At 41.8% G+C, this 12,466-nt stretch overlaps 1 protein-coding gene across 2 annotated transcripts in view; it reads left to right on the top strand.

Moving 5' to 3' along the window:
• The first annotated feature begins 855 nt into the window (after window positions 1–855).
• The window catches only part of lrp4 (low density lipoprotein receptor-related protein 4), a 122,243-nt gene continuing 110,632 nt past the window's right edge, over window positions 856–12,466 (top strand). The window contains exon 1 of one of the 2 annotated variants that reach the window (XM_062433959.1): window positions 856–1,143. In XM_062433959.1, the coding sequence (XP_062289943.1) occupies window positions 1,083–1,143 (61 nt within the window). In that variant the 5' untranslated portion in view covers window positions 856–1,082. The remainder of the gene's footprint in view (window positions 1,144–12,466) is intronic. The other variant, XM_062434655.1, reaches the window with a different exon arrangement.

Below are 12,466 nucleotides of genomic sequence, written 5' to 3' on the forward strand. Positions count from 1 at the left end.
ACATGTGTCCAAAGTGATCTTTTGGACTTAATTACATTTCAATATAACCACAATGTCCCTCCAGTAACGCTTCATAGATTTGTGGTACTGAATAATGACTGTGTAATAACCTCATCTCATGGTCATTACCCTTCAATGTAAAAAAACACTGCTCTGTCATTTGCTTTCATTGACTTAAGTGAGATGCGCCCCCCCCCCCCCCCCTTCTTCTCCTCTTTCTTTCTTCTTTAGTCCACATTGTATTAGAGAACAAGGCAGATTGAATCCTGAAAAATAAGTTTCCCCCCCCCATGAGATAAAAGAGGAGAGGAAAAGCATAAACTGCTAATTCATGCCTCCAGGTGCTGACTGAATTAATCATTTGATTTTCTGACCACCAATTTCTCTCTCTCTTTCTCTCTCTCTCTTTTTTTTTTTTTTACAAAGACATTGTAATTTAAGAAATGACACAACGAGAGCAGAGACTGTGGAGCGGTCAATTTGTTGCGGGATAGGGTGACACGGAGAGGGTTGAGGAGAGATAAAACTAGAAAAACAAACACCTTGAGGAGATTGTGTACTTATTTTATATTTATTAACTAGTATGGTGATAATGGGTTGTCTTTTTTTGTTTGTTAAAGCTCGCATTGGCTGAAATGTATCGCGATATGCTCAACTAGCTCCCCCTTCGCTTGCATTTGGTACATCCCACAGCTCCTTTTGGTAACTACGGCGTCGAGAACTGGAGCACAACATGTTGGAGAGCGTAGCCGAGCTGTTCCCCCTCTCTGAGTTAACTTTTTAATCCCGGTTTTGTCGCGTTATCACACTCACACACACACACATACACACAAGAGAGGAGGAGGTGGAGGTCGGGGGAGAGAAGAGAGAAAAAAGGGGGCTACAAAAAGTCAGTCATGGGTATGAGGTTAGCGTGAAGAAAAAAGCTACAAAAAAACCTGGAGCGTCTTCTTGTTGCAGAAGCCCATTGATATTTTAAGTGAGGAGGAGAAGAAGCAGAAGAAGGAGAAGAAGAAGGACAGAAGGGGTGGAAAAGGGAAAGGGAAACCCGGTGAAGAGAGAGAGAAAAGCGGGTGTGCAAGATGCAGCTGGCCGCGGTGCTGTGGGGCGCCCTGATAACTTTACTGCTCAGCCAGAGTCCAGGTAAGAAAAAGCTTATTTAACAACGCTGCAAAGTGGAGTTGAAAACTGCATGCTTTTGAAAGCTTGGAAAAGACAAAAAAGAAGGTGCACGGAGGTATTTTTTACACCGCCAGTGTTTTGGGTTTTTAAATTCCCTCCTTATCAGCTCTGTGAATTCATACATCTAAATCTAAACTCAGCAAGCCGAAACTTGACCCCTCCGTTGTATTCAGGAAGCGTACATTTAGGTGGATTAAAAATAGAAAGTGTAAAATAGGGAAATATGCCTTGTGTTCATTGTTTAGTCTTGTTATAGAAACGAAGGGAAAAAAATCTTGCTTGACAGCATGCTTTTGTAAGTCTTAAAGTGAGTGATCCGAGCTTTCAGTTCTGCAGCAGCTCATCTTGTTACTGATTAAAATTGCATAAAAAAATGTTGCTTTTTAATCTATATGTTCACTTTTGACACTTATCAGGTTTTGCACTCTTTTTTTTGCCCTATGTACCCGACTTATCTTGTATGCCAGGTATGTGCTGTGAGTGATAGACAGTAAATGGAGTTGTGTATTGCTCTGTGATTATATGTGTTATATGAAATGTTGTTGCCAGAAGGTTTTTTAGTGTTAAATGCAGGTTTAAGGCTGTATGTGTTATATGAGAGGTGTTTTGATGTCCTGTCTTTTAATCCTCCCTTTTGAGGCAGAGTCTCATCAGTCCTGGTTGATGTGGGGAATAAAACCCTGAATCTTATATCAGTGTCAATAAGAGTAGCCTACACTGGCAAAGAAGGAGATATGAAGTGAATATGGGATGGATTTCTTGTGCATCAATGGTAGGGTTGAATGATTTTGGAACAAATATCAGATTGCGATTATATTGACTGATATTGCAATTATGACAAGATTTGCGATTTTGAGGGAATTACCTTTTTTTTTGCATCTTTATTCTCATATTGGACTAATTATGGTGTGATGTTTTCTTAATTCTGTAGAAGATGATGTGGAGGTCAGGACTTCTGCAACACCAATAATATTTAAGGACACACATTTCGCCTTTAATACTTATTGCACCTTATGTGATATGAAAACTGCAGTAGGCCATATTGCAATTTTGATCAAATTTAGATTAATTGTTCAGTGGATTATACGCAGATAGGACGTATAGTGTACATTTGCTTTGAAGTGGACCTTTTGATTTGCTTGATTTAAAACAACAGATTTGTCCTCACATGGCTGCACTGTCAGAGGATGCAGCCCTTATTTTCCACTCAGTTAAAAAAAAAAAGAAAAGAGAAAGAAAATCAGACTCGCTGTTCTCCGCTCTAATTGCAGGTGAACTGGCTTGTTTATCTATGATAACCTACATCCTGTGCCCTTCCTTTACCCCCCCTCAGCAGCTCTTGTAATGGGTCTGAGTGATTTCCACCACCCCCTTCCTATGTTTTCTCTAACACCTTGTATTTACAACATGTTAGGACAGCCGCTGGAATGCAAGGACCCTACTGGAGCTATTTCTTAACACACACACACACACACACACACATGCACACACAAACCCACATTGACACACACACACACACAAACACACACACACACACACACACACACACACACACACACACACACACACACACACACACACACACACACACACATGCACAGGTGCCTGCCCTCTGACATGACTTGAAAAGATGTATCCAACAGGATAACAAAAAATTACATCTGTAATTGGCTGGTTAGATCTCAAAATAAGGTTGCTGTAATTGTGACGACTCGTAAATGTCACCAGGAGGCTGTCACCAAAATGTCATCCAGATAAGATTCAATATCCAATTGAAAACAAAAGCCCCTCTCTCCCCCCTCCCCGTGGATGATCCTCATCCTATTTATTGTTGAGTCTTTCATGCTTTCTGATGTACTTATCAATGCTTTCAACCGCCTCCCTTTCTTATCTTGGGGTTGTGCTCGCTTGATTATGGACTTGTTCGGTCATAAAGCAATTAAGTCTGCAGGGCTTGTATCATGTCTTAAACAAGTCGACGTGTGTTGTACATGGATTTACTTGCATTTTCCATTGTGGTTTACAACATATAGATCAACTGATACTGCTTATGAAAGGCCAGTGCCTTTTTTTTGGGGGGGTGGCTGATAGATGGTGTTTCATTCCTTTTTACAATTCACAATCTTTACATTTCATGCCAGGAATTCCAAATATAACATTTCCCCCCCTTTACAGTTTTATTTTCGTCAGGGTGGAAAAGCCTCTGAAATAGCAGTTAAACCCTCATGTGACACTGACAGTCAGACTCGCACTAATGACATTATTTTAGGGCTAGTGGCTCTTAAAGACAGGGTCTTGTACCACAGCTATCCAGTGGTTGGGAAACTCCAGGATACATGAACAAACCAGCCTAGATAAATATATCTTATTTCTAATTAATTGACAAAATAAACCGTTCAAAGCAAAAAAAAAAGGGAATCCAGTGGAAAACCTTAATCACATCGTCCACAAATACTTGCTAAGTGATATATTGGTCACGGACATTTAAGCCCTCTTGTATTATGAGATTTACAGTACATGATAGATTCATAAAGATGAATAAAGTGTAAAGGCTGTAATTTGTGAGCTGTGTAGAATAAATGGTGTTATAAAGGCCAGCCGCCGGTCCCAGCTGACAGTAGATGACCCGGGGGCTGCGATTTATTACCCCGCCTGTTGTGTGTGTGTGTGTGTTAGAGAGAGAGAGAGAGAGACTCCAACGTGTGTGTGTGTGTGTGTGTGTATGTGAGGTCAAGATGCTTTCTCAGCTAAGTCTAGTGGCCTTGTAGTAATGGGCTGAGTTGGACTAATGGCGTGTTGGAGAGTGTGTTATACAGTTTAATGATGTGCTCTGGGACAGTCCTCCCCCCTCACCCCCACTCCTACCTCCCCCTCCACCCACTGGACCCTCTTCATTTACTGATCAAGTATTGATTGGACTCTCTGAGGTTGACTCACAACCTTTACTGTTTGCTCCACTGAAGGCCTCGCTGCACATTAGATATCAAATCACATTAAAACCAACATTGACGGACAATTATTCATAATTAAATGGGGGCGCAATGAAATATTTAACTTACACGATGATCCCGCTCTTACAAAAAAAACCAAAAACTGAAGCAGGACTTAAAACTGAGAGAGTGCTGCTGTTACAAGTCTGACAGCTGGGCATCAGTCCAAAATCTCCTCGCTCGAGTGCAGTCGGTTGGTTTTAGCTGCTGCAGCCAAACAAAGAAGAAGGAGGAGAAGAAAAAGGAGGATGGGGATGATGACAGTCCAATACAAGGAAAAGATGTGGGCTGCAACAAATGTCCATTGCATTTTCCCAGATTCTGAGGCGACATTTTCAAATTGCTTTTGTCCCAAAAAAACCCCCCCCAGAGGTATTCAGTTCATAATGACAATAAAACAAGAAAAAAATAGAAAAGCAGCATTTGAGAAGCTGAAAGCAGCAGGTGCATTTTTTGCCTGACAAATTGCTTAAATTAGTTTTCAGTATATTTCTAGCAGAGGCAGTTCCATGTATTGGCAAAATATCAAACCGTACATGTCATATCAGGATCTGTCTGATTCAGCTGAGAAAATTGGTCATATCTTAGCTTTGCTGCACAGTAATTAATGAAAGCAATGTGATGCAGTGTTGAAAACTAATGATAAAGTCTGAGTGCTTTTTCATAGTTTTATCAGCCTGTCAGTCAAAATCAGCCACAATTGTTGAAAGAGGGAGCTCAAAGATCTAAAATGAGCGGTACAGAAGGAGTTGTAAAACAGAGAGAGAGGTGAGAGGGTAGTAGAGATGGTGAGGTTTGGCCCTTGCTCTGTGTTTCAGGTTGTAGCCGGGCTCCTGTTCCCTCTTCCCCTGCTGGCCTGAATCTCCTCGTGCGATCGATTAGTCCCCCTGACGTCGCCCTCCTCCTCGCTCCGGACCAACACACTCTCTCACTAGTGGCCTTTTCCACACAGCCTGCAGGCGGGGTTTTTGTGTACCCGGCAAAGCATTAGCATGTAAATTTATGACTTTGTCTTGCAAAATAGCTACAACAACACATTTGATTAAGTGTCCACAGAGTAATTGTGTTGGTATTAATGGGTGTTGCAATCTTGATATTTCTGTATAAGTCAGACCTTACAGATAGATTTATTGCTCGCCACAAGTTGTTTTTGGTACAGTTTCCACTCTGCAGGCGACGAAACTCTCCGACAGGGAAAGGTTGTTTTTAGAGGATGTGGTCGTGGCTTAGGTCTTATGAAAGATGACTCCTTTGTCTTCACTCCTGGCAGGGTTTGATTGTTTTGGCATGCGTGCTCACCTTCAGCTCCGGTGACTCTCGTGTCGAAGCTGAACCTCTTCAGGCTGGCCGGAGGAGGGTGGAGGTTTCATTAATGGATGTGAGCTGCTGTGTGTTAGTAGCTTGAATGAATGAATACGTGTGTGTGTGTGTGTGTGTGCCCTCCCTGGTCTAGCTGGTTAGGTTGGTGTCAGCCAGGCCTTTGCTTTCACTGGGGGGGCAGAGTGGGCCACCCGATACCCCCACTGTGCTTTGTGTGTCTCTGCTGAAGGGATGGAATTGCACCTCCAAGGTAGCAGCGGAGGTAACCTATGATTACTTGATTCCCCTTCGACCCCCCCTCTTCCCCCATCAGACAGTCTCATATGGATAAATGTCAGACCTCAGATCCCCCCCTCCTCCACGTCTCTCCTCATGTTCCCCCACCTTCCTATAAATCACCTGTCTCTCTCTCTCATTCTCTTCATGCAACGCCGGCCCTCCTCTGCGAGGGACCCCCAGGCGCTCGTCTTTGGGGTCGTTTCTGATTTCAGAACATGATGCCACAGGGCCGTTTCAATTATGTTCACTGCGTTAATATATGTCACAGATGTCAGCTTGAAGAGCGCACGAGCAAACAAACAAAGTCAACTATTGGCGGCCCCTCTCGATGCAGAAAGAAACGAGCGGCGGTGTAACAAATGATCCACTGGCTGTTGTACTGGTTTTATTGGATTAAGGTCACACCAGCATTTATAATAGCTATTCAGTCCAGTGAAATCCATTTAATTGCAGAAGAATTGCCAAACTTACTCCATAGTGTGTTATGAGTTAGGATTTAGCTCACCAGGTAACAAGGGCTGGGCAATAAATTGATATTGTCTTACATTTTGAATATCGTAATATGGTGATATGGAATAAGTGTCTTTTCCTGCTTTAAAAGGCTGCATTACAGTAAAAATGTAATTTTCTGAGCTTAACAGACTGTTCTATTGTCTGCCTTTATCCACTTAATCATTATATCCACATTACTGATGATTACTTATCAAAAATCTCATTATGTACATATTTTGTAAAAGCACCAGTAGTCATCCCTACAATATTTTCAAAATATCGATATCGAGGTATTTGGTCAAAAATATTATGTTTGATTCTGCTCATATCGCCCAGCCCTACAGGTTACTACAGTAGTTCATCAACTAGTCCTACATGTAGGCACTACAAGTTGCTACTTATCTGCAGTTTTTACTGGTGATGGGGGGTTTAGGTGGTAGGGCTGGTCGGCAAGGTTGAGGTGATCCCTGGCTCCTCCTGTCCACATGACAGTGTTCTTAGGAAGACTAAAACCTAAATTGTGTGTCTAATGGTGGAGCAGTTGTTTGTGTGTGTGAGATGAACTAAATCAAATACACTCTCGTCTGTGGCTGGGAGCTTCAGCAACCTGATCTACCTTAATGTCGGCATTACAATAAATGTGTGGTTTCAGGTGGACTGAATATGTTTAACTTCTTGTTTAAGTGCTTTGAACAAGAAAAGTCAAAAACTGTTTGTGTATCCTGGACGAATTCCCGTCACTTTTTGACTTTACGTTTCTAAGGTAACACAAGAGCCATCCAGCATTGGGCACACGTTTGCCAAATGACGTCACAAGCAGAACAAGCTTACCCTGATATTGTTACTGTCTGCTGTCATTTAAATCTTTTCTGACATGAAATTCAGGCCACATCTCTGTAGAGGTTTGGTATCGAAAGGGACGTCGGTAGGTTTTTTTTAGGCCATGTAGTATGAATCGGAGTTCCTCGGGGGTTGCAGATTGTTGGAGGCTGTAATAAACTCTGGTTCTCTGTCTCAGCGGGGGTCTGCTGTAGAGGACAGAAAGATAAGCAGGGCTGGAGACTCGCTGTCTGAGCACAACCATGGGAGGAGAGGGAGTGTGGGGGGGCAGGGACAAAGACATTTTGAAGGACACACACTTGTACAAATCCATAGTAACTTAATTCCTCAGTGGCTTCACTCTTCTCTCACTTCGACTTTGGGGAAAAGCATCTGCTAGGATGTTAATGTAATTCTGGCAACTGTGGAGGAAGACATCAGTGTGAAATGATGGCGGCTTTGGCAGATTGTTGCATTACAAGGTCCTCCTATACGTCCCTGACTGTGGTTTCAGCCACGCATTAAAAATAAGCCACTTATTCTCCTGTATTGTCTCGCTAACCAAGACTTGTCGGGATCTTCTTCTCAGACTAAAAAGAAGACATTTGTCTGATGCCAGCGTCTGTATGGCTTCAGTATTCACAGAGGGGCGACGGGGGAATTTGTACAGCCATATTTTCAGCGTGTCTAATGGGTTAAACTGCACAGTGGGCCACACACACAAACATATGGTTTGGAGATGACTTTTGTCGCTGCGGAACAGAAACATCTGAACAATTTTTCAGTGCAGGACAGTCATCCCATTGTTACTTTTTGGGAGGGGGCGTCCAATCAGTCATGGAAATGAATGGCCAGTTGAAAGTTTTATTTTTGAATAGACAACAATAAATCATTTATCTGTTTGAAGATGAAGTTGATTTACAACAGAAGTTGTGACGTCTTGACATCGCTGATCAAGATTTTCACCGTATGTTTTAGATTTGTCAAGATTGTGAGTAAATGCAGCGGCAAACTCTCAAAAACGGGAAACGCAGTGATGTTCGGCATTTTTCTCGTCGTCAACAAATCCCATAAAAAAAATACAAGGACCACCAATGAATTGATCCAACTAGCAGAGTGACACAGACACAGCGGTTTAATCTGATTCAATCCCACATTCACAGTCCTGCTGCCGTAAATACTGGCCAAATGTGTCCTAATCTTTTTCATTCATTCAACCTTTATTTAATCTCGAAGATCATAAAGGCATGCCCTCATTTACAATAATGTCGAGAGTCTGCGTCTGAAAATAGTTCCACGAGCAGCGCACAATGTTGCCCTGTTTGAGTAATGTTTTCTTAAAAAAATTGCAGTGCCCAGCTGTTTTAGCCAGTCTTTTTTATAAATGTATTTACGTCTCCTGTAGGAACAAATGGGCAGCAGAGTGCCACAGACAGGGCAGAGAGGTCGGAAAGTTTTCAAAGACGGACTTGCACATACTGGTTTTTGTCTTTGTTAATGGGATTTACTGACAGCAAGAAAAATGTGATTAACTTCATCCTTGTCAAAGCTGTGTTTCTTCGCAAACCTAAAAAATCCCCCAGAAAAACAACAAAATTTGCCAAAATCTTCTTTTGCTTGCCTAGTTTACTGTTTATGCCTTTGTCCTCTTCTCTCTATACAGACAGTAGACAGAAAACAGATGGGTTGAGAGTTCAGGATATAAATAACTAGAGAGACAGACAGCTTCTTTACTAACTGGACATGGCCTCATTCACTACACCGAGGTCATGGACTAAGTGTGTGTGTGTGTGTGTGTGTGTGTGTGCATGTGCATACATGTTTTCTACTACATTGAATGGCAGCTCACACTAACAGCGAGTCCTCTATGCAGCCTCATGGACATAGGGAGACTCTCTTTCTGTCTGTACTGTTAATTGGTGCTAGAGCGAGACTCTTCTTCTTCTTCGTTTCACAAACTGCGGTTACAGAAAACAAACACACACCCTTGCTTCCTTCCCATTAGTATTTTGGCTTTGAAAATCTGTGTTTTGAGTATTAAATTCATTGACTGTAAGCTTCAAAAGTTGCTCTGAAAAGCTCTGCTCCGAGCCAGTTATAATCATGGCACACAAAAAAAAAGTATCAAAACATCCAAAAAAAGTTCATCAGACCACTCCCGACTTCTAAACAATTGCTGTTTTACCTGAAAATTGCAAAAATATGCTTACTTTAGGTGGAGCTTCTGCATTACGAGGAGGTAATGGGAGGTAATGGCATAACAAGCGAGTAGCATATTTTATGACGATTGCTTTTTGGCCGTGACTCTGGGTCACTGTTGGAATCCATTAACTGATGCGAATCCAAGCTGCTGGAGTAACCTTTTCCGAGCCACCTTTTAAGCCTACAGGAGGTGAGTATTTGATACTCAGTTTAGCAGAGGAAAGTCTCAGCTCAGTGCTACACGACCATTTAATTTGTGTCCTTTTGCTAGATGTTTTCCAGATATTTTTTTAGGTTTTTGCCACATAGCTGCCTTTTTTCTCTGACAGGGTTTTTTTTCCCCCTTCTTTTCTGTTTTCCTGATTATATCTCTGCCCCTCCCTCCTGCTCAGCACCGTAAAGTCTTTAAAGTGGTCACCATCTTTAAACTGTCCTGCCGGCTCTCTTTCTCTCTCTGTTCATCGGTGGGGGTCTTGCAGATGGGGGCCTGCAGCTGTCTCAGCGATCACCTCCAAAAGGTGCCTGAATAAAGGCTCATTTCCCTCAACATGCCAGCATGCACACACACACACAACCCGCTCAGGCATATGTTCAGGAACACACACACACACATTCACAGCTTCCATCTCAAGCTGCAGATAAGATTAGAGTGTGATATGATTTGACTGAGACCCCACACACACTTACCTCAGCACACATTTTCACCAACGCACTGTGGTGAGTGTTAAATCCTGTAACAAGTCGACAAATCCTGTCTGCGAGTTCACACTGTGAGAAACTTAATGGACATGTAGTTTGTAGTGCAGCTTAAAGTTCAACATTTTTCAAGTTTTACTTTAAAACAACACAATCGTGCCCATATCGAAATAACTGTTGGCTGTTTTAAGTGTTGCACTTGTGGCGAGATGCAGTCACGTGATTCTGATATACACGTGATGGATGAAGCTTACATGTGTCTTCATCTGTCTGACCTAGTTATTTCAAATGAATATCTTCCAAAGTGTCTTCTTGTTGTATAATTCCCTTTTTTTGTTTTCCTGGACAGTGTTTCCTTGCTGAGCTGTGGTGAATGGATTGTAGCAGAAAGAGGAAATATTGTACCAAAAACACATCAACTTTGGAAGTCACCCAGTTGATTTGACTAAGTCACACTGCTGAAGCCTCACATTAGCTTCAGCTGAACTTTAAAATGCATGCTTTTTCCCACTAATTGAAGACTGAATTTTGGCCCCCATCACTCTGACATTGTAATCACATTAAGGAGAGATCTCTTCATGACCCAGAATGGACAGGAACAACAAGTACAGTCACCAGTTAGCCTTTAAATGTACGTATGGGCACATGACTTGAGAAAATATTAAAGTGGATATTGTTTAAAGCCCTGCTGTATCTACAGTGAACTCTATAGTAAGTCATTATCTTCAGTGTACACCAACCAGAGGCTTAAAATATTAAAATAACAGATAAATTGGATTGTGTGGATGCGATTTGCAGTTTTATTGCAAATACTCTGCAAGTTTAATGTTTTAATAACTTTGTTTACTCTGTATATTTTGTTATTATATACATATTCTGAAATATACAGTACTTAACAGAAGACTCTGTCTATTGTGAACAATTCCACTCCTTTGTTGGTAAAATCGATCCAAAAACAAAACAATGAGCTTCATCTTCATATTGAGATCTTTCACTCTTAGAATAAAATAAAGCCACAGAGAAATGGAAAGATTTAAATGGAGCTTATTAACTTTTCTTTCATACTTCAAGCATAATAAAGAACCGTATTTCTGAAACTCAATCACACTGATCGCTAAACCAGTAAGAAAAGAAATGCGAATAGCTGTTAATGGCCAAGGACTGCGAAGAGTTCAGCAGTGTCCAGCGCCGTCAACCAGAACTCCCTTTAAGTGGAGGTCGGTGTATCATTTAGCTCTGTAGGAAAACAGCTGAGCAGAGTTGGGTGACTTTTCAATCACAGTGCTTACAGTATGAACATGTGGTGTATCAGTGTCGCTTTTCCCCTCCCACACCTCTCAGAGACGCTACGAATGCATGGAAGCACCTGCTATGTATCTGATGTCCTTTTAACCATTGAAGCCAGTCGAAGGCACGCCGCAGCGCCCCTGGAATTAAAAACACGTCCGCAGAAATCTCAGACACATTCACAGAAATCTGCTTTAATGTTACGCCGGCTTCCAAAGGCTGTAGTGTTTGTGGAGTGTTTGGCAATGAAGGTGCAACATGCAAAAGAGGATAGAGGACAGCTTTTGGTTTGGGTTTGATCTGTCATAAAGCAACATATACATTACATATTTCAATGAGTCTATCAATCAAATTTGATTTATACGGCACCTTTCATGCAGGTTAATGTAGTTCAAATGCTTCACAGTTGATAGACAAGCTAATAATAAATAAGATAGACAAGTGTAGACCAAGGAGAAAAGGAACAAAAACAACAAAGGAACAACAACAAAGAACAAATTACATAGAAAAAAGAAAAATAAAAAAATAACATTTGCAGAAATATACTCAACAAAACAGTCATCCATTGATTTATGCCAGTCGATCTTTTCAGTGCTGCACCCGCACAATGCAACACAGACTCAATACAATATGCATGTAATTAAAGCTCGACACTGAAAGTTAACAGAACTGATTTCCATAGTGGCTCAAAGTTCATGTGTTATAGCAGCAGAGGTGACTGAGGCCATGTCACATATTGAATTAAATGGAAGTTGTTAAATCATTCAACCGCTATAGGTAACTAAATGTTAGACAGTGGAAAACTGAGGCGTACAATCAGGCGACATGTACTTTCTCACAGGAGTTATCTCGGCAGTGTAGCTCATGTAGACTCCGCGGCAGCTGAGACTTCCTCGGGCCTCGTATAATCTCGGAGTGCCTTTGCCCTTCTAGAGTGACATCTCTCACTTTTGTCCACTTGATACAGACACGCAGTGATGTCACCTGAAAGTGTGAGAGCTGAAACCCGACTCTGGACACACACACACACACACACACACACACACACACACACACACACACACACACACACACACACACACACACACACACACACACACACACACACACACACACACACACACACAATGCTTGACCTGAGAGAGAGCAGTTGCCTCACAGTTAGTTATTAACGTAGTTAAAGCACTGTACCTGTGTTA

This window comes from Scomber scombrus, chromosome 1 (assembly GCF_963691925.1).
Source record: "Scomber scombrus chromosome 1, fScoSco1.1, whole genome shotgun sequence".
Classification (NCBI taxonomy): domain Eukaryota; kingdom Metazoa; phylum Chordata; class Actinopteri; order Scombriformes; family Scombridae; genus Scomber; species Scomber scombrus.